Source organism: Oncorhynchus clarkii, chromosome 3 (assembly GCF_045791955.1).
Source record: "Oncorhynchus clarkii lewisi isolate Uvic-CL-2024 chromosome 3, UVic_Ocla_1.0, whole genome shotgun sequence".
Lineage (NCBI taxonomy): Eukaryota > Metazoa > Chordata > Actinopteri > Salmoniformes > Salmonidae > Oncorhynchus > Oncorhynchus clarkii.
The window spans coordinates 20,951,223-20,974,384 of record NC_092149.1 but is presented as its reverse complement, the minus strand read 5'-3'; the positions used below and the strand labels follow the sequence as shown (position 1 = coordinate 20,974,384).

Here is a 23,162-nt window from a genome sequence, read left to right as displayed (position 1 = left end):
CCAAAAACTTTTGCACAGTACTGTATATTAATAATAACTAAATGAATTTTGGGAGTCAGTGATATATTTTTTGTTTCTTTAGGAATGTAGTGAAGTAAAAGGAAAAGAAGCCAAAAATATAAATAAAGCACAGATTCAACAAAAAACGAATGAATTAGTACTAGTATTTTTAGTTAAGTACTTTACACCACTGTGCGCACACACACACACACACACACACACACACACACACACACACACACACACACACACACACCCGGAGGGTTAGGGCCTCTGCAGCTCCCCATGGGTGAGAGTGGTGGGGTTTGTTCCCAGATCACAGGGCTGTCATTGACTATTTATTTTAGTCCCCCACAATCCGACGTTTCATGCTGCGCGCTGGGGGGTAGGGAATCAAAGATTCCTTTCATTTCGGCACCACTCAGTGGCCTCAGATCACGCTTTTCCCATCCCGCCGCAGCTCTCGCCCTGTGCGCCCCTGCGCAGTGTCAGCGTTGGGGCAGGGATGCGCTCCGTCGCCGTGGTAAATTGTACGCTTTGTACTTCACTGACAGAGGGAGAAATAGCAGTCATTTCCGTCTGATAGCCCGGGGGTTGTTGCATCCCTCATTTACTCTCTCTCTCCGATCTACCAGAATATGAGACTGAGGCACTGTTTACACAGCAAGCATAAACAGCGTCATATAGTTGATGCAAACAGGCAATGAGCTAGATTCCATCCCAACTTGTTGAACTTATACTGACCTAAATGTCCTGATATTAAACACTCATTATTATAGTTTTTACAATATTCCACCAGGTAATTATCGTTTCATCCACGTAACGTTCTGTGTCACTCCCGTGACACCGTTCCTATATGGCACTCCCGTGACACCGTTCCTATATGGCACTCCCGTGACACTGTTCCTATATGGCACTCCCGTGACACCGTTCCTATATGGCACTCCCGTGACACCGTTCCTATATGGCACTCCCGTGACACCGTTCCTATATGGCACTCCCGTGACACCGTTCCTATATGGCACTCCCGTGACACCGTTCCTATATGGCACTCCCGGAGGCTTAACATTTTGTCCCGCATCATCCTTGTATTGTTTTTCCATTTGATTAATTAAAGCTCAAATAAATTCAGCGCCATCACACACCGTTTTGCATAGAAGTTGAATGCACTGGTATGGATTAAATAATCCATTAATTTATTAATTCGCCACTAAAGTGATTATAAAACATGCGTAAAGTCCACCCTGCCCCAGCCCTTGTCCCCCATGCTACAGGTATCCCCACCTCACCTCGACTTGGAGATCCACCCGGCGCTGGGTCGGGTCCATCCACCGGTCGGTGTGCAGGTCCCCTGTTGCTTTAAGCAGTGTGTTTTTTCGACCAACAGGAGGCGTGTCTTCCCCACGGCCGGAGCGGAGCGCAGCGAGACGAGAGTCTGAAGGAACCGATCTGGCTCGTCTCTCTATCGGAACAAATCAACTACTTTCTCAGCTCATTCTAATCGAAGGTAAGCGTCGCATCCTTTTTCATAATTGTATGATTATCTGTCGGTTATTTGTGTAATTTGACAGCTTGTACTCCCCTCTGCTTGGGTGTGTAAGGTTCGAATGCCTAGTATGTTGGATTTTACAGGTGAGACAGAAGTGAGAGAATTAGGCTATCCACCTCGTCTCTTTCATCGAAGATATCACACAAAACGTGACGATTATATATAAAACTAAGTCTCCCGATTTACACCGGTTCATTTACACTAGTCTATTCGATGATGAATGGTGCATATATATTTTGGGAATGCGGCGCGTCGTGTCACAATGTGCGCTCTGCGCACCTCTGCCAGTAGAAACAATTACAATGTCTTATAGGTTTCGACTTGTTAGTTAATAGGACAAAACCATGTCGATACGTGACCTGTCTTACTTGGACTCCTATTTAAAATGCGTGTCCCCTCTCGAGTCCCTCCTCTCGTTGCTGATGCATACAATGTTGTGGGGTTGAAAATACATTATGGGGTCATTAAATGAATACCGTACAAATCGTGGCTGTCAGTGGCGTTGAAGTTATCCGCTTTATGAATGATCCATAGATAATGAGTAATCAGGCTGGGTGGAAAGGAACCGACTGGCTGCGCATGTAAATTCCACAGCTGATGAGCACATAACCCGCACGCACCACAGCCCTAAATCAAGTTTATGATCAGATGGTAGATGGATATTGCACAGTGCCATAAAACAGCACCGATGATGCCCAAAGTGCTATTTGGAAAGCTCTTACAAAGTAACCAGAAAAAGCTGGTCGTTAAACTGGATATGTATAAGAATCCCTGCAGAAATAGTTTGAGTTTACAACTGGCATCCGTGCCAACTGATTGTGCGCGAGTCACCGCCAACTCCCTACTTCTATTCGCTCATTGCGCGCGACTGGCTTCATGTGTATAACGTTGTAAAGCATTTGCCTTAGCCTACACATGTTAAAGTATGACATTGGCAATGTTTTCATTTAGTAATGGCCACAGAAAATAAGACAAAACATTTCAGTGTAATTGTAGTTATCTTCATGGATCCCATGCGTAATTTCCTCATCGGTCAGCTGAATGGTATTCTCAAACCAGATGGAAAAATATATATATTGGAACGGTTAGTTTAAAGAGAAACGAGGCGCATATTATTTATTTACAAACAAGTAAACTGTTAAAAGTCACTGCATTTATCCTCAAAAATACCTCAAAAGCATTTATCCATATCTGTCACTCTATTTAATGTACATTTTATGACAGCTATAGGCAATTAAATCACCATAAATCCCTGTCGATCGTTGACTTTTTACTGGGTCATCTCGGCACATTTGTATTATTTATTATTGAGGGAGAGTGAAAAGACAATTTCTTACTCATATATGGACATGGAACGGCACTCGGGTTTTAAGCCAACATGTAAATGCCTAGCTATATTTGTATGTTACACAAGGAATTAAACGAGACATCATATGGCTTTACATAACAGAAGGAATCCGATCACATCTGTCTTTGTAAAGGCAGATTATGCGGTCGGTTTGTCAAACGGAGAAAGAAAGGGCGTAGGCATACTTGGAGTTAGTAAGTAGGCGTTTGTCTTACTTTCAGTCGAGCTGATTGAGTCAATTTGCATTACTCGGAAATATTATTGACGCCGTTGGAGGCTACACCATCGAAAATCCACCCGGGGTCTCGTGCAGCAAGCTCAAACACGGACTGCAATAAAAGTGCTTCACAGCCCTTCGTATATTTCTCGGGCGGCTTGAAACACAGACGCAAGAAGCTCTCCTGTTCGGAAATACTTGTCGAATGCTCTCGGGAGATGTTCATTAAATGATATGCAACTCTGAATATCCAAAGTGAAAAAAGAAAGACAAAGAAACATTAATTTTATCATCAAACAAACATAGGTTAGGCTATGTAAAGTTAGGTCTAATTCGAGTAGTGTTCGAAGGTCACCGCGACGCTGTCCATGGTTCTGAAATCCGCGCTGCACAAGTCTACACATACGGCCAGTGAAGGTGAATACAACTACACCTGGCGTGGTTTTAGTGAAAAGGAACACAAATATATTGCATCTACTGTATAGAACTAATGACACAAATAATATGCTCATGATTAATATCTATATAATTAATACGTATACATTAATGTAACAGTTTTATGCATTTAGAGATACAAATGACATCCAAGTGTAACGCATCTTTAATAACTGTTGCCCGTACTTTTGGACTGTGTGTAGGTAGAATAGGCTAGTCCTGTCCGTTTCCAACGTGATGTCGTACCCTGTATGGTCCTGGCGTTTAGATTGTATGACAAATACAATGTTAAAATGGTTTTAGGCCTTCTCTATATCTTAACCACTCCAGACAATATTATTTATAATTGCCATCTGTAATCATATTCATAGACTTAGGCCTATGAAACAGAACAAATATTCTTGAAATTTGAAGTTAATTTAATGACAGAAATCATGGCCTTCTAATTGAATAACTTCACAAATAATTTAACAACAAGCCTACTTTGATATTGGCTGTATAACTTTTGAATTACATGATCTGAGAATAAACGTATTTCACAACTTTTAATATATATGTTTTTATGAAAGTTCTACAGTGCTATAATACTCAAGCCCATGTTATTGACAATTGATGACCAAAATGGAATCCCTTATTATTCTATGTTTACATTGTCATGAAGTTTAGAAGTACACTACTAAAAAAAATCTGAATAGAACTAAAAAGGGTTATATTGCTTGCTTCATATATGGTACCCCTAAAGGTTATATTTAGAACCCTTTTATAGGGTTCTATTATCAGAACCCCCAGGGGTTCTTCTTCACTGAACCAAAATTGGTTCCTTATAGGACCCTTGGGTTCCATATAGGGTTCTAAATGGAACTCATTTTGGTTCTATATAGAGCCTTTAGGAGTGCCATATATGAAGCAAACATAGAACCCTTTTGGTTCTATCCAGAACCTTTTTTTCTAAGAGTGTACAATGTCAAAACTAGTAAAAATAGAACATCGAAAATAAAATCTTTCTCAGTGACAGCATAGCTCTGTGAAAAAAAATATTAGCTCAGCAATAGGCTATTCATCAAAATTGGATTTGAGACAGTTTTGGTTCACAAACCTCTCACACGACTCCAAGGCTGAGTCATTCCGATCTAGAGAGGCAATCTTTTTAACATCATAGATTGATTTTACAATCGTTCGGCATGGCACCAGTCCACTGTCAGCAGCCACAGCCATTGAATGAACCGAGCAAAACCGTGAATAACATAAAGAAAGTACCGGGTGCCAGCACGAGACACCCGGGGAAAGATGGCCATTTCGATGTCAGATATGGATCGGAAGCGATGTGTGGTCAGCAGCACCTGCGAAATATACCCAATCTTTCCTCTCTCGCGCTCACACTAATCTTGGCTCGACGTCAGATGCTGTGCGGCAGTGCAGCAGAATGCTAGCTTCAGACAGCTGAGACTGCCTGGAAGGTTTAGGCTCGCTAGCCTTCTGCAATTCTGCCAGCGTTCGTCTCTTGAGAAGGGATTCTGACTTGGAAACTCAAACCCCCCTTCTTCCCCTTTCATGTCCATCTCTCTTTCAGACCGCCCGTGAATGGATTTCTCCCGGATTTGCCCAGACTATCATGGATGCCCCACCGTTAGCTGAGTGGGAAGGTTGTTTCTTGGCGCAGTGAGCTGGACACGCAGCGCTTGCTAATGGATCTGGGGAAACGAATGATACCTTCTCCCTGACTGACCATGCCGTGATCTTGCCGTGGGCCGTCACCCTGTTTAACGTCAAAAGAAACATTTCGGGGGAATCTACTGATCCAGGGAATAAATACTGTGGCATCACACAGACACCATGAAGATTACCTCCCCGCTCATAAGTAAAGCGAGATTCAGGTGCACCGGCAGGCTTCTACTGCTGCTATTACTATGTGTGGGATATTCTCGCGGGATGCCACATGTTTTAAGATTTGGTAAGATTGCTATTTTCCTTCTCTGTTAAACATTCTTACTGTCTTGATGTAGTAGCCTAGCTATTCCCTAACTCTGTAACTGTTGTCATTTAATGGCTGGGCGCCATAGCTGTCTTATATACTTCCTAGTGGACGTGTTGCCGTGACCCCACGGGTCCTCTTGTCCCAGACTTATTGGAGTGAGCGCGTGCGCCCCGGAGCCACATCCCCGAAATAACTACTACCCCTATGCACGGTGTTGTTTACCACAGCTGTCTAGGGACATTGCATTATCTCGTTTGTCCTGAAACCTTCATGCATGATGACAACATTTCCATGCAGAATGATCCGCCAGCAGACTAGTACAACTGGAGTCCATATAGAAACATATATAGCCTACAATTATGCATACCTGGATTTGATCATCATTTGTGGAACTTGTTTCAAATATGTGATGGAGGAAAAGCAACTTTTCCAAATAGCAGTGTCCGATAATGTCTTCATGCCAAAGTGCCATGTTGTTGGTGAATCATTTATGTTGGAGAATAAATGATTGGTGGAACTTGTTGCTATGGTGCTGATATTTCTAAGTTTGCATAATAAACCTAGTGTGTGTGAGAGAGAGATAGAAATAATGAGAATGAGAGAGAGAGAGAGAGAGAGAGAGAGAGAGAGAGAGCATGTAGCCAGAAAGCTTGCAACAGTTGGCAACAACGTGGCGCCTATGTTGATAATTACCTCACATTAATGTTAGTTACATAGATATTTGGATCATATAGGCCTATTCATGGCCGACATCAACACAAGACCCATTATTGTTATAGACGCATTCAAAAAAAGGATGAATCCTGATTGAAGAAATGCGCGCTAAATCCCCCATCCATTTAAACGCATTTAAACACGTCCATTTCTCGAAGTATGACGTGTCCGATTATGAACAGAAAGAACCCTAACCAACCAAGCCATGTAGTTGAATATGAGTGCAGTACAGTCAATGCCTACGCAACTATTGAACACAGCGAGCCATGATAGTGACAGCCAGCAGCGTGAAGCAAAGGATACATGCTAGAGTTTGATCTTCCCTTTCGTTGTTCGCTCTGAGTTCGATACGTTACTATTAGCAACCATTTAAAGGAATCCATTGTTCTAACTGAGCACATGTCTTCCATTGTCGACTCCAAGGAAAGACTGCATAGGCTTACAGAACAAACATAGGGTAGGCTATCAGTATTGCACTGTACAAATGAAGTCTGACGTTTACATACACCTTAGCAAAATACATTTAAACTTAGTTTTCACAATTCCTGACATTTAATCCTAGTAAAAATGATGTGTTATGTCATTTAGGATCGTCACTTTATTTTAAGAATGTGAAATGTCAGAATAATAGTAGAGAGAATGATTTATTTAAGCTTTTATTTATTTCATCACATTCCCAGTGGGTCAGAAGTTTACATACACTCAATTAGTATTTGGTAGCATTGCCTTTAAATTGTTTAACTTGGGTCAAACGTTTCGGGTAGCCTTCCACAAGATTCCTACAATAAGTTGGATGAATTTTGGCCCATTCCTCCTGACAGAGCTGGTGTAACTGAGTCAGGTTTGTAGGGCTACTTGCTCGCACACACGTTTTCAGTTCTGCCCACACATTTTCTATAGGATTGTGGTCAGGGCTTTGTGATGGCCACTCCAATACCTTGACTTTGTTGTCCTTAAGCCATTTTGCCACAACATTGGAATTATGCTTGGGGTCATTGTTCATTTGGAAGACCCATTTGCGACCAAGCTTTAACTTCCTGACATATGTCTTGAGATGTTGCTTCAATATATCCACAACATTTTTCTGCCTTATGATGCCATCTATTTTGTGAAGTGCACCAGTCCCTCCTGCAGCAAAGCACCCCCACAACATGATGCTGCCACCCCTTGCTTCATGGTTGGGATGGTGTTCTTCGGCTTGCAAGCCTCCCCCTTTTTCCTCCAAACATAACGATGGTCGTAATGGCCAAACAGTTCTAATTTTGTTTCATCAGACGAGAGGACATTTCTCCAAAAAGTACAATCTTTGTCCCCATGTGCAGTTGCAAACCGTAGTCTGGCTTTTTTTGGCGGTTTTGGAGCAGTGGCTTCTTCCTTGCTGAGCGGCCTTTCAGGTTATGACGATGTAGGACTCGTTTTACTGTGGATATAGATACTTTTGTACCTGTTTCCTTCAGCATCTTCACAAGGTCCTTTGCTGTTGTTCTGGGATTGCACCAAAGTACGTTCATCTCTAGAAGACAGAACGCTTCTCCTTCCTGAGCAGTATGACGGCTGCGTGGTCCCATGGTGTTTATACTTGTGTACTATTGTTTGTACAGATGAACGTGGTACCTTCAGGCATTTGAAAATTGCTCCCAAGGATGAACCAGACTTGTGGAGGTCTACCATCTTTTTTTCTGAGGTGTTGGCTGATTTCTTTTGATTTTCCTATGATGTCAAGCAAAGAGGCATTGAGTTTGAAGGTAGGCCTTGAAATACATCCACAGGTACACCTCCAATTGACTCAAATTATGTAAATAAGCCTATCAGAAGCTTCTAAAGCCATTACATTTTCTGTAATTTTCCAAGCTGTTTAAAGGGAGAGTCAACTTAGTGTATGTAAACTTCTGACCCACTGGATTTGTGATACAGTGAATTATAAGTTAAATAATCTGTCTGTAAACAATTGTTGAACAAATTACTTGTGTCATGCACAAAGTAGATGGCCTAACCGACTTGCCAAAACTATAGATTGTTAACAAGAAATTTGTGGAGTGGTTAAAAAATGAGTTTTAATGACTCCAACCTAAGTGCATGTAAACTTCCAACTGTATATAGGCTACCTTATGCACTTGCATAGCCCTCAGGGGCTAAAGAACGCAGTTTGTAAAGGGTAGGCAATGTGATCAGCAGTTTTCAGGAGTGTGCTTTAATTGTACATATACAATTTTCTGTGTCCTCTCACTGCATCACGGCCGTTCCTGTTATATCTGTAATTTTCTTTATCCCTCTAAAGAATTTCACATCACCCTGTATTCACCCATCAACTGCAACTGTAGTCTGTTAGTTTTTCAGAAAACACACACACACACACACACACACACACACACACACACACACACACACACACACACACACACACACACACACACACACACACACACACACACACACACACCGGAAGCCCTGATTGTAATGCACTGCCACTATGGCAACCAGCTGGGCCTCTGCTGGTACCACGCGCCAATCTGACAGCGCTGTCTTACAAAAAGAACATGGAGAGTTGTAGGAAAGCATTAAGTTTTGGTCTACGCTTCAACCACTCTCTCCCCTCTTCCCCCCTGGTAATCCATCTCTGTATGTGCCTCCGGATAATCTTTGTGTCTGAAGATACACTTTCTATACACTCACACTTGTGTTCACAAAGTCATAATCTCCAAACGACCCTTTATATGCCTCGCTAGGATGGGCGCAGCGGCTATACGTTGCAGGCCCAGATGGCAAGTTTCACGTCTCACGCCGGTGTATGAGCACTGCTTTATTCTACTAGAGCAGAAACACACTATTAGTGGAAGGCTTGTTAAAGGAGCAGATTTATTTTGGCTACAGTTGTGAAACAATCTCCCTGCTCTTTTTAAAGACTGTGTTATCCTGCTTTACACGTCGTTAGGGTTATAGGACAGAGTTATCCTTTTTGAGGACACAACGCAGTATACAGTTAACATCAGCGGAAGCTGCTGGGGGGAGGACGGCTCATAATAATGGCTGGAATGGAGTAAATGGAATGGTATCAAACACTTTAAAGACATGTAAGACCATTTAGAAGTAAATAGTAACATTCAATGTTTATGTTAATAATACTAATTATGTGCTTTTATTATTCTGTAATATATACAGTACCAGTCAAACGTTTGGACTCATACTCATTCAATTTTTTTATATATTTTTTTACTATTTTCTACATTGTAGAATAATAGCGAAGACATCAAAACTATGAAATAACACATATAAAATCATGTAGTAACCAAAAAAGTGTTAAACAAATCAAAATATATTTTAGATTTTAGATTCTCTTTGCCTTGATGACAGCTTTGCACACTCTTGGCATTCTCTCAACCAGCTTCATGAGGAATGCTTTTCCAACAGTCTTGAACTAGTTCCCTCATATGCTGAGCACTTGTTGGCTGCTTTTCCTTCACTCTGCGGTCCAACTCATCCCAAACAATCTCAATTGGGTTGAGGTTGGGTGATTGTGAAGGCCTGGTCATCTGATGCAGCCCTCCATCACTCTCCTTCTTTGTCAAATAGCCCTTACACAGCCTGGATGTGTGTTGTGTGTCAGTGCCCTATTGAAAAACACATGATAGTCCCACTAAGTGCAAAACAGATGAGATGGCGTATCGCTGCAGAATACTATGGTAGCCATGCTGGTTAAGTGTTCCTTGAATTCTAAATAAATCACAGAAAGTGTCACCAGCAAAGCACCCCCACACCATCTCACCTCTTCCTCCATGCTTTACGGTGGAAACCACACATGTAGAGATCATCCGTTCACCTACTCATGGTCTCACAGAGACACAGTGTTTGGAACCAGAAATCTCACATTTAGACTCATCAGACCAAAGGACAGATTTCCACCAGTCTAATGTACATTGCTCGTGTTTCTTGGCCCAAGCAAGTCTCTTCTTCTTATAGGTGTCCTTTAGTGGTTGTTTCTTTGCAGCAATTCAACCACGAAGGCCTGATTCACACAGTCTCCTCGGAACAGTTGATGTTGAGATGTGTCTGTTACTTGAACTCTGTGACGCATTTATTTGGGTTGCAATCTGAGGTGCAGTTAACTCTATTGGACTTATCCTTTGCAGCAGAGGTATCTATGGGTCTTCCTTTCCTGTGGCAGTCCTTGTGCGAGCCAGTTTCATCATTTTGCTCGACGGTTTTTGCGACTGCACTTGAAGAAACTTTCAAAGTTCTTCAAATTTTCCGGGTTGACTAACTTTCATGTCATTAATGTGTTTGATTCCATTCCATTTACTCCATCCCAGCCGTTATGAGCCGTCCTCTCAGCAGCCTTCTGCAAAACGATGTTTAATACTATTATTAGTCATAATGCTTTTATTTATTCATTTGAACTCAAAAATAATAAACTAATACTATATTATTAATTGATAGGTAAAGCATTATTGACACAGCCAATCTTATATTGTACATTTAAAATATTACTACTTTAGTTTTGGCTGCATAAATCACTAAGACTTGTTTTACATTAGATAAGGAAATCCTTCAATATGTTTCAACAGAATTAGTTAATTAAGGGATGTGGGTTATTTCTGTGCTTTAAATCAAATAATATTTTTTGGGTCACATGCACATGTTTAACAGATGTTATTGTGTGTGCCATGAAATTGTAACGCTTCTCGTCCTCCTCTCCTGAGGAGGAGTAGTCAGAAGGATCAGAGGACCAATGCGCAGCGTGGTACGTGTTCATGCTCTTTATTACAACAAGCGAACACTGAAACAAAACAATAAACGACACGTGAAAATACCATCCGAAACAGTTCCGTGTGGAACACACAGACACAGAAAATAAACACTCACGAAACACAAGTGGGAAAAGGCTACCTAAGTATGATTCTCAATCAGAGACAACGAACGACACCTGCCTCTGATTGAGAACCATACAAGGCCAAACGCAAACATAACATAGAAAACGGAACATAGACAACTCACCCAACTCACGCCCTGACCATAGTAAAACAAAGACAAATCAAAGGAACTAAGGTCAGAATGTGACAGAAATGTTTGTACTTAGAAGCTAGAAGCAGTTTCCCTATCCTATCGGCACCATCTTGCCTTTTGATCAGTGCAGTCAGCAATCACCTTGTCAGTGCTTCTCAGTCTCTAGTGCAAGGGCGAGTTGTAAATCAGTGCGTGTGTGGGGTAGGGGATCCAGTGTACAACATTGGTACCATAGAAATATAATCTATGGATTATATTTCAATGACTGGTACAGTAGAGTACAATACAGTAGCTGTTCTTCTGTAGAACACAGATGGTGGATGGAAGTGTCCTGTGTGTTCAGTCAGGAACATTCTATCACTGCTCCTGGGATAAAGACTGTAGCCTGGTGGAGGTAGAGACGTTGGCAGCTAGCTGGCTAGCTGGCTGGCTGGCAGGCAGGCAGAAAGGCAGGCCCCACCCCTACAGCTTTTGACTGAGGACATTGTGTTTATCAGTTAATCAAGAATGACAACCTGATTGTTTTTTTTATCTCCCAAAAGACATCATGTCACTATCCATATCTAGAATTGCTGTCTATATGTTGCCTGAACTGTTGAGCGTCTGTCTATATGTTGCCTGTATACTGTTATCTAAACAGATGCGCTTTGCACAGTCCTCCTGGAGGCTTGATTGATTTAGAATAGGAGGATATGTTTCACTCGTCTGTTCCAATCAGCCTCTACTGTGTTCATCAATAGGGTATAACCTCTGGAAGCTCTGATAAACTGAGCGATGGTAAGGTCAGGTGTGTTCGTCATAGTGTTGTATGTATGGAGGGGCAGTCAGCAGTTTAGTATCTAATGATTATGTACAGCAGAGTAAAATGAGAAATACTCCCAGTCCTTCACACAACAACTTTCTAAAAGCTTTCAGGAAAAAGAGCCTGTCAATAACACAGAAAGCCTGACAACACACAGAACAAAAGCTCCCTCCTCCACCCTCCTTCCTCTCCCCTCAAATAACTTGTAAATAAGAAGATTTGCGGAGAATGCGAGCTACTTAGAGACAATGCTTGGCTAAGCGGATCATTGAGAGACGTGGGGGAGAGTTGGTAGTTAAGTATAAAATGAAGGTGATTGGCAGAACCAGTCTCTATTGAACGCCTGGCTAATGTGTTCAGATGATCTGTTTACAGTTTAGCGCCATCGTTAGGAGGGGAGAATTGTTTGGACACGCACACACACACACACTCGCGCACACACACACGCACGAAGTGGGAGATATGAGTGATTATAAAAACCAACATGCCCATTTCACACCTGCCAGTAAATGAGCTCTCCAACTGTTCTCACTTGATGGGTTATGTGGCTCGGAGGTGTGAAGCAGACTCTGTCAAAAGAGGGGTTTATACAGCAACTATAATCAGGTAGGATGTGAAATAAAATTCACTCCGCCACGCTGCAGGATGAGGTGCTGTTGTGGGAGGATTATTTAGAATATTTACTTGACAAAGAACATGGTGGCATGATAGTGTCCTGATTTATAACTGTGATTCTGCTCTATATTATGATGTGTATGTACTGTAGCTAGCATGTTGTTTCAGGTCAACTAGCTTCATTGATTCAAAACATGGACTACTGAATACTATTGTTGATGAGAGAGAGAAACAGAAAAAAGGGAAGAGAAAGAGATATGCAGGTAACTGCCAACAAATTGTCTTACAGTTTCCCACAATTGTTTACACACGTTTGCTGAATCTTTGGCCAATTTTCCCAAAACACAAAACTACAAACACAACTCTACAAATCTCTAGCAAAAACAAACACTGCCTTCCAGACTTTTTTCTCTTTCCAAAATATATATATTTTTGCATCAAAATGACGTGTCATATGAATAGTCTAACAACAACACACTGATTTGCTCAACACAAAACCCTCCAATGAATATCCCAGCAGTCGGTTTATGCCTTTTGCATTTTCAGTGTTACACTGTAACCGGTTGTAAAGATTGTTACAGCAATGTATACATACTCAAATATACACACAGAAATGCAATACAGTAACAAAAACATTGTAATTTATTTCTCAAATGCTGTATATGTAACACTTTCGATACCAAACAGGAGAAAACCAGGAAAAAACATTCAGTAAGATAAAGGGTTTTCTGTACAAAAATACAAAATGAAAGTGGCTCATTCTTTCAAAACTCTAACAAGAAGACTAAAACACATGCAAAATGTAAGAAAAAAGACATTAGGCTGCATCCTGCCTCCTATTTTGTTCTGGCCACAGCACCTCATCTACATCGCAAGCCATGTTCTATCTGGCTAAACAGCAGTGAAAGAATCTTCCGGGTTGACTGAGCCAGCCGCCGAAAGCCCCCACATCCACTTCACCGTATGCATCTTCCTTTGCCTGGAGAAGACGCATGCGTGCGAGGGGATGGCGGTCATACACCTTCCATCACCATGCTGAAAAAAAATATATTAAATTGGGTTTAGGAATGGGGAATATGGTGGGAGGTAAAGAACCCTAAATTGTGGGTGGTCGATGAACCAGTTGCAGACCAGAGCAGCCCGGTAGAAACTCACGTTGTCCCAGATGACAACATACCTGGACTGTTCTGGTCCACCCTCTGCTCGGCTGGAATGAGGATGCCATGTAGTGTGTCCAGGAATGTGATGAGAAGGGCAGTGTGGTAGGGACCAAGGTTGGCATGGTGATGGAGGACGCCTTGCTGGCTAACGGCTGCGCACATGGCGATATTCCCTCAATGTTGTACAGGGACATTCACAATGACACGGTGGCCAATAATGTTCCGTCCCCGTCCCCTTCTTTTGGCTAGGCTGAAGCCAGCCTCATCAATGTAAATATAAACGTGCTGAATTGCAGCGGCATCCAGCTCCAAGACTCTCTGAAACAGACAACAAGACAATATGTGACATAGACCTAGCGCAGTCAATATGGTGAGGCACAATACACTGGATTACAGTACTTTGTAAAAAAATGTAATCACTTACACACTAAAAGTGGTATTTGAGGCACACTCAGTGAAACCATTAACTCATGAACCTAATCTTCAATCAATCAATCAAATGTATTTACATCAGCTGATGTCACAAAGTGTTGTACAGAAACGCAGCCTAAAACCCCAAACACCAAGCAATGCAGGTGTAGAAGCACGGTGGCTAGGAAAAACTCCCTAGAAAGGCCAAAACCTAGGAAGAAACCTAGAGAGAAACCAGGCTATGAGGGGTGGCCAGTCCTCTTCTGGCTGTGCCGGGTGGAGATTATAACAGGACATGGCCAAGATGTTCAAATGTTCATAGATGACCAGCAGGGTCAAATAATAATAATCACAGTGATTGTAGAGGGTGCAACAGATCAGCACCTCAGGAGTAAATGTCAGTTGGCTTTTCATAGCCGATCATTCAGAGTATCTCTACCACTCCTGCTGTCTCTAGAGAGTTTAAAACAGCAGGTCCTGGACAAGGTAGCACGTCCGGTGAACAGGTCAGGGTTCCATAGCCACAGGCAGAACAGTTGAAACTGGAGCAACAGCACGACTAGGGGGACTGGGGACAGCAAGGAGTCATCAGGCCAGGTAGTCCTGAGGCATGGTCCTAGGGCTCAGGTCCTCCGAGAGAGAGAAAGAAAGAAGAGAAAGAGACAGAATTAGAGTGAGCATACTTCAATTCACACAGGACACCAGATAAGACAGGAGAAATACTCCAGATATAACAGACTGACCCTAGCCCCCCGACACACAAACTATTTCAGCATAAATACTGGAGGCTGAGACAGGAGGGGTCGGGAGACACTGTGGCCTCGTTCGACGATAACCCCGCACAGGGCCAAACAGGCAGAATATAACCCCAGCCAGTTTGCCAAAGCACAGCCCCCACACCACTAGAGGGATATCTCCAACCACCAACCTACCATCCTGAGACAAGGCCGAGTATAGCCCACGAAGATCTCCCCCACGGCACAACCCAAGGGGGGGCGCCAACACGGACAGGAAGATCATGTCAGTGACTCAACCCACTCAAGTGACGCACCCCTCCTAGGGATGACATGGAAGAGCATCAGTAAGCCAGTGACTCAGCCCCTGTAATAGGGTTTGAGGCAGAGAATCCCATTGGAGAAAGGGGAACCGGCCAGGCAGAGACAGCATGGGCAGTTCGTTGCTCCAGTGCCTTTCCATTCACCTTCACACCCCTGGGCCAGACTACACTCAATCATAGGACCTACTGAAGAGATGAGTCTTCAGTAAACACACTGCTCAAAAAAATAAAGGGAACACTTAAACAACACAATGTAACTCCAAGTCAATCACACCTCTGAAATCAAACTGTCCACTTAGGAAGCAACACTGATTGACAATACATTTCACATGCTGTTGTGCAAATGAAATAGACAACAGGTGGAAATTATAGGCAATTAGCAAGACACCCCCAATAAAGGAGTGGTTCTGCAGGTGGTAACCACAGACCACTTCTCAATTCCTATGCTTCCTGGCCGATGTTTTGGTCACTTTTGAATGCTGGCGGTGCTTTCACTCTAGTGGTAGCATGAGACGGAGTCTACAACCCACACAAGTGGCTCAGGTAGTGCAGCTCATCCAGGATGGCACATCAATGCGAGCTGTGGCAAGAAGGTTTGCTGGGTTCCTCCTAATGCAAGACAATGCTATACCTCATGTGGCTGGAGTGTGTCAGCAGTTCCTGCAAGAGGAAGGCATTGATGCTATGGACTGGCCCGCCCGTTCCCCAGACCTGAATCCAATTGAGCACATCTGGGACATCATGTATCGCTCCATCCACCCACAGACTGTCCAGGAGTTGGCGGATGCTTTAGTCCAGGTCTGGGAGGAGATCCCTCAGGAGACCATCCGCCACCTCATCAGGAGCATGCCCAGGCGTTGTAGGGAGGTCATACAGGCACGTGGAGGCCACACACACTACTGAGCCTCATTTTGACTTGTTTTAAGGACATTACATCAAAGTTGGATCAGCCTGTAGTGTGGTTTTCCACTTTAATTTTGAGTGCGACTCCAAATCCAGACCTTCGTGGGTTGATACATTTGATTTCCATTGATCATGTGTGATTTTGTTGTCAGCACATTCAACTATGTAAAGAAAAAAGTATTTAATAAGAATATTTCATTCATTCAGATCTAGGATGTGTTATTTTAGTGTTCCCTTTGTCAGGCTGCGGGGACCGTGTGAGGGGATTTATACTACTATCTGTACTTACTGGTGGCACACACACCGTTTCATCCTTTCCTACACTGAAATTACCCTTGCCTAACGATTGCTTCTGAAGATGGGCTTGCAGCACATTTATCCTTGCCATAAGGCGATCATTCTCCTGTATACTATGAGTACAGCGACTGCAATTGTGGCATCGTGTTAATGTTACTACTTAGCTTCGGCTGGTGGCGGTCCTGACGAACCACGTCCAGATAAAGCATCTGGGGTGAAAAAGTTGAATGAAAAATGTCGGGCGAGGGAAAAACTAAAAATATAAACGTAATTAAAAAGTAAAAACCGTAAAGTTGGCAGGTAGCAAAGTAAGGTTAGCAACAAACCGCACAGCAGCACCTAAACAAGTCTACAAGTTGTCTTCAGACCAAGTCTTCAAAACTGCAAGCACATTATCTGGTTTTTGGAAAACACTAAAACACAGCTCTCTACATTAGACACATCACTCAAAACTAACAGGTCTTGTGTTTGGTTTGGAAAACACTGCCGTTCAAAATGCCACACTAATTTACCGATTACCTGCACCCAGTGTTCATGTTTGAATTCACTTATAGCTAATTTCTTCACTTAGAAATCAGAGCTTGAGCACTATAAATAGGCTTCAGGATGGCTTTCTTGGTTTGGACAACAATGGAGGCCAATTTTGGAGAGATAGTTAGAGGAATAGGAGTGAGAGTAAGAAGGGGATGAGGACAAGGAGGAAGAGGACAAGGACAAGGAGGAGGACGAGTACGAGGAGGGTGAAGAGGGCAAGGAATGGGACAAGGAAGAGGAGTAATCACAGATGAGATCCGGTCCACTTTGGTTAACCCAAAGAGACAGGACGCACCCTAATCGGTTTCTCTCTTTATAGTAACATTCCTATTTGTTTATCTTCTATTGTATTTGTTTTGTCTGTTACTGTTCATCTCGAAATCTAGGATGAAAATACAATGTTTTGAGAAAGAAATGTAGTTTTTTTTATTTTGACTGTTTATAGTCTAAATATATACTGAATACAGCTGGCTGGATATACGCTGCACCGGCAGGATAGAACAGCAGCGTCTGGTAAGACAAGGGGTGCCGAACGATGCATTTTCTTAAATAACATCTGGTGCACGATATCGAAGGAAGTCTCGAGCTACTGCTCGCCTGAGGTAGAGTATCTCATGATAAACCGTAGACTACACTACCTAGCTAGAGAGTTTATCTGTATTTTTCATAGCTGTTTACATACCACCACAGTCAGAGGCTGGCACCAAGAGAGCATTGAATGAGCTGTATTCCGCCATAAGCAAACAAGAAAACGCTCACCTCCTAGTAGCCGGGGACTTTAATGCAGGGAAACTTAAATCCGTTTGACCAAATTTCTATCAGTATGTTAAATATGCAACCACAGGAAAAACAACTCTGTACAACCTTTACTCCAAACACAGAGACGAATACAAAGCTTTCCCTTGTCCTCCATTTGGCAAATCTGACAATAATTATATCCTCCTTATTCATGCTTATAAGCTAAAATTAAAGCAGGAAGCACCAGTGACTAGATCAATAAGAAAGTGGTCAGATGACGCAGATGCTAAGCTACAGGGCTGTTTTGCTAGCGCAGACTGGAATATGTTCAGGGATTCCTCCGATGGCATTGAGGAGTACACCACATCAGTCATTGGCTTCATCAATAAGTGCATTGATGACGTTGTCCTCACAGTGACCACACGTACTAACCCGGAAGCTTATAAGAAATCCCGCTATGCCCTCCGACGAACCGTCAAACAGGCAAAGTGTCAATACAGGATTAAGATCAAATCGTACTAAACTGGCTCTGATGCTCGTCGGATGTGGCAGGGCTTGCAAACCATTACAGACTACAAAGGGACGCACAGTCGAGAGCTGCCCAGTGACATGAGCCTACCAGAATAGCTAAACTACTTCTGTGCTCGCTTCGAGGAAAATAACACTGAAACATGCATGAGAGCACCATCTGTTCTAGAAGACTGTGTGATCACGCTCTCCGCAGCTTATGTGAGTAAGACCTTTAAACAGGTCAACATTCACAAGGCCGCAGGGCCAGACGGATTACCAGTACGTGTTCTGTGAGCATGCGCTGGCCAACTGGCAAGTGCCTTCACTGACATTCTCAACCTCTCCCTGTTCGAGTCTGTAATACCAACATGTTTTAAGCAGACCACCATAGTGCCTGTGCCCAATAACACTAAGGTAACCTGCCTAAATGACTACCAACTCGTAGCACTCACGTCTGTAGCCATGAAGTGCTTCGAAAGGCTGGTCATGGTTCACATCAACACCATTATTCCAGAAACCCTAAACGCACTACAATTTGCATACTGTCCCAACAGATCAACAGGTGATTCAACCTCTATTGCACTCCACACTGCCCTTTCTCACCTGGACAAAAGGAACACCTATGTGAGAATGCTATTCATTGACTAGAGCTCATTGTTCAACACCATAGTACCCTCAAAGCTCATCAGTAAGCTAAGGATCCTGGGACTAAACACCTCCCTCTGCAACTGGATCCGCCCCCAGGTGGTAAGGGTAGGTAACAACACATCGTCCCCGCTGATCCTCAACACAAGGGCCCCTTAGGGGTGCGTGCTCAGTCCCCTCCTGTACTCCCTGTTCACTCATGACTGCACGGCCAGGCACGACTCCAAAATGCTGTCCGAGGTGCCGCTCCAGAATCTTTGCCTGACAACTTAAACTTAATTATTCCGCTGCTCTATGCTTACTAAATACTTTATTACTACATACATCATTTAAGTCATTTGTAGTGTTGTCAAAATGAGGGGTGTTGTGCAAAACAATTTAATCAGCGATTGGATCATCTCTAACCAATCAGAGTATCAAAGAAAATGACAAATTAGGGTTAAGGAATTTTTGAAAACACCGCTTTATCCATGTGTGTTCTGGCTCCGGCCCAACCCATTGGTTTCTGGGACCAATCAGATGGTCTAGAAATGATCGGGGAGGTACTCAGATCCAGACTCATTGCAGAGAAGAAATTAACAGCCGTGGGCGTGGTGTAACGTTTGGCCAGAGCAAGGAGTTTGGGTCGTCAGGCAACCAGAATCTCCCATAAGTGTTCATTTGGGTTGAGATCTGATTAATGACAGACACACACACACACGCACCCTTTTGAGACCCCTCAACATAATAGTAAACTGGGCATTTTTACACATGATCTTAAGCATGATGGAATGTTAATTGCTTAAATAACTCAGGAACCACACCTGTGTGGAAGCACCTGAATTCAATATACTTTGTATCCCTAATTTGCTCAAGTGATTCCTTTAGTTTGGCAGGTACCTGTATATAGAGAGAGACATAAAGGGATAGTTGGAGTAAGAGGGAGAGAGGAGCAGTTTCTCGGCGGCTCTCACTCTCTCTTTGACCAGTCTATCCACCATGGAGCTGACTGTCCATTTGTCTAGAATGACCCACAACCTCCAGCACTCCTCTGATGGGAACCACTTCCCTTCAGTCACTGTGCGACTGCTCCCTTTGACCTCCTATAGTGGTAACAACATAAAGATACACATAAGTTAGATAAGTTAGATATGTATTAGATTTGATTGTGATAGTATCCACCTCAAAGTGAAACCCAACCTCAAAGTAAAATCCAACTTTTTGATTTATTTAATATTCATACAGTATATTAGGTATATTCATAATTACACCATATATGTTGAAGGTAGTTTAGGTTATTGTGAGTGCATTACCACCTTGTTTTTGCAATCAAATTAGAACATGACAGGATAAACTGATACATCAAATCAAATTGTATTTGTCACATACGCCGAATACATCTGGTGTAGACTTTACCGTGAAATGCTTGTTTACGAGCCCTTCCCAACGATGCAGATTTGGTACAGGGAGTACTAGTACCAGATCAATGTGCAGAGGTACGAGGAAATTGGAGGTAGATACATTTAAATTTGATGAGTTTGCAGCATATTTCAGAGATAAGATAGCAAACATTAAGCTTGGTATCAGTCAAGCAAGACCTGATGAGAAGTTTGATGATATGTGCCCTAGCCTACCACGTAAAGGCACTATGGAGTTATTTTCTCTGGTTGACACAGACATGCTCAGGAAAGTGATATCACAACTTAAGCCTTCTACCTGCCATCTCAATCCTATCCTCACAACCGTCTTCAAAACAGTTTTTAATTGCATACCTGAAGAAGTGTAAGCTATTGCTAATCACTCCCTGTTCACGGGCACTTTCCCCACTGCACTAAAAACTGTAATGGAGAAACCCCTTCTGAAGAAAAGTCATCTCGATTCTTCAGCTCTTAGCAATTTTCGGCCAATTTCCAACCTTCCATTCTTAAGCAAAATTCTGTACCAACTGTATTTTAGAAAAGTTCCAATCTGGTTTTTGTGCCCACCACAGCACAGAGACAGCCTTAGTTAAAGTGGTAAAGGATTTTAGAGCCAACACAGATGCCAAACAGCTCTCTGTCCTACTCTTGGATTTAAGTGCTGCATTCGACACGGTTGACCATGGTGTCCTTCTGGACAGACTAAGTTGGTTTAGGACCTATTTTACCGGTTGAGAGTTTTTTGTCACCCTTTGTGAACATAACTCAGAGAAAATAGATATCACGTGGCGTTCCACGTTTTGATTTTGGGTCAGGTATTGTTCAGTTTATATACGTTACCCCTTGGCAGTGTTATCAGAAAGCACAACATTGATTTTCACTGCTACACAGACAATGCACAACTTTACATTTCTGTGTCCTCAGAGGATTTTATCTCCACAGATTATTAAACTGTATTAGTGATTTAAATACTTGGATGGCTCACAACTTCTTCCAGCTAAATCAAGACAAGACCGAGGTACTTATTATTGGAGTCAAAGTACAGAGAGAGAATCTGGCCGCAGATTTGAATTCAAGGCCAATAAAGATAAAACATAGGTGTCATTTTAGATTCAACCCAATTTCTGGTCACTCATTAGGAATGTGACCAAAATAGCTTTTTACCACCTGAGGAACATTGCCAAGGTGTGTCTGTTTCTATCTCAGGCGGATACAGGGAGACTTATTCATACTTTTATTACAAGCAGGCTTGACTACTGTAACGCTCTTCTGTCTGGTTTATCCAAGAAATCAATTGGTCAACTGCGAAACATACAGAATGCTGCAACACACATTACACCGGTTGTAAAGTCTCTGCACTGGCTACCTGTGAGTTTTAGAATTAATTGTAAGATTATTCTATTGGATTTGAAATCAATCCACAATTGTGTACCCCAATATATATCAGACATACCTTTAAGTTATGTACCCAGTAGGTCCCTCAGGTCCTCTGGCACTGGCCTTTTAACTATCACAATAACCTTGGACCAAGAGGCATGGAGAGGCAGCTTTTAGTTATTATGGCCCCAGCCTCTGGAATAGCCTGCCAGAGAACCTGAGGGAGGCCGGAACTGGATATATTTAAAAGGGATCTTAAAACACACCTTTTTAGCTCAGCTTTTCCTTAGCGTGCTTTTCAGTCTTTCAGTTTTCAATTGTTATTCTTTTGTTTTTCCTGTCTGAAATGTGCTATATAAATAAAGCTTGATTTCATATGTATATGAAAGGGTAAAGTGACTAGGCATCAGGATAGATAATAATACAAGTAAAATAAAGAACAGAGTAGCAGCAGCTAATGATGAGTGTAAAAGTAGTGTGTGTGCGTGTAATATGTATGCATGTGTGTTTTGTGTCGGTATACATGTGTGTGTTGTGTGTGTATGTGAAAGTGTGTTGGTTTTGTGTGGGAGTGTCAATGTAGTGTGTGTGAGTGAGTGTGTATGTGGTGTGTATACAGTATGTAGTCTAGTGAGTGTGTATATTGTGTGTATGCAGTATATAGTATAGTGAGTGTGTATATTGTGTGTATGCAGTATATAGCTGTAGTCTAGTGAGTGTTTATATTGTGTTTATGCAGTATAGTCTATTGAGTGTTTATACAGTATATAGTCTAGTGAGTGTGTATGTGATCTGCATATAATATATAGTCTAGTGAGCGTGTATATGGTGTGTTTACAGTATATAGCCTAGTGAGAGTGTATATGGTGTGTTTACAGTATATAGCCTAGTGAGTGTGTATATGGTGTGTTTACAGTATATAGCCTAGTGAGTGTCCGTAGGGTCCGTGCAAGATAGACTCAGTGCAGATAGTTTGGGTACCATTAGTGAACTATTTAGCAGTCTGGCTATTTAGCAGTCTTATGGCTTAGGGGTAGAAGCTGTTTCTGAGCCTGTCGGTCAGAGAGATGATGCTCCGGTACCGTTTGCCAGACGGTAGCAGAGTGAACAGTCTATGGCTTGGGTGGCTGGAATCTTTGGAAAATGCTCAGGCCTACACCGCCTGATATAGAGGTCCTGGATGGCATATGATATATGTTTACAATAACTTTCCAGAGGCATGCAAGCCAGGGGACCTACACATACCCTGGCTTTAATTAGTACACAGACAGAGATGTACATCGTCATATTAGAGGTCAGCTTCACAGGGCGAGTAAGGAAGCTATCATATCAATTACATGCTTGCTGCTGGTGTACTGTGGGCTGAACTGAGTTTGACCTCTATGAAGAAACTAATAATACCTGATGGAACCATCTAGTAGAGAGACTGATATATTTTAAAAAGTGGAGATCTTGCTGGGTTTCTATGTGGTTATGG

At 42.5% G+C, this 23,162-nt stretch overlaps 1 protein-coding gene across 1 annotated transcript in view; it reads left to right on the top strand.

Moving 5' to 3' along the window:
• The first annotated feature begins 1,423 nt into the window (after positions 1-1,423).
• The window catches only part of LOC139390762 (glutamate receptor ionotropic, kainate 2), a 224,874-nt gene continuing 203,135 nt past the window's right edge, over positions 1,424-23,162 (top strand). Inside the window, exons 1-2 of the mRNA XM_071138120.1 lie at positions 1,424-1,507; positions 5,120-5,500. Coding sequence (XP_070994221.1) covers positions 5,383-5,500 — 118 coding nt within the window. The 5' untranslated portion in view covers positions 1,424-1,507; positions 5,120-5,382. The remainder of the gene's footprint in view (positions 1,508-5,119; positions 5,501-23,162) is intronic.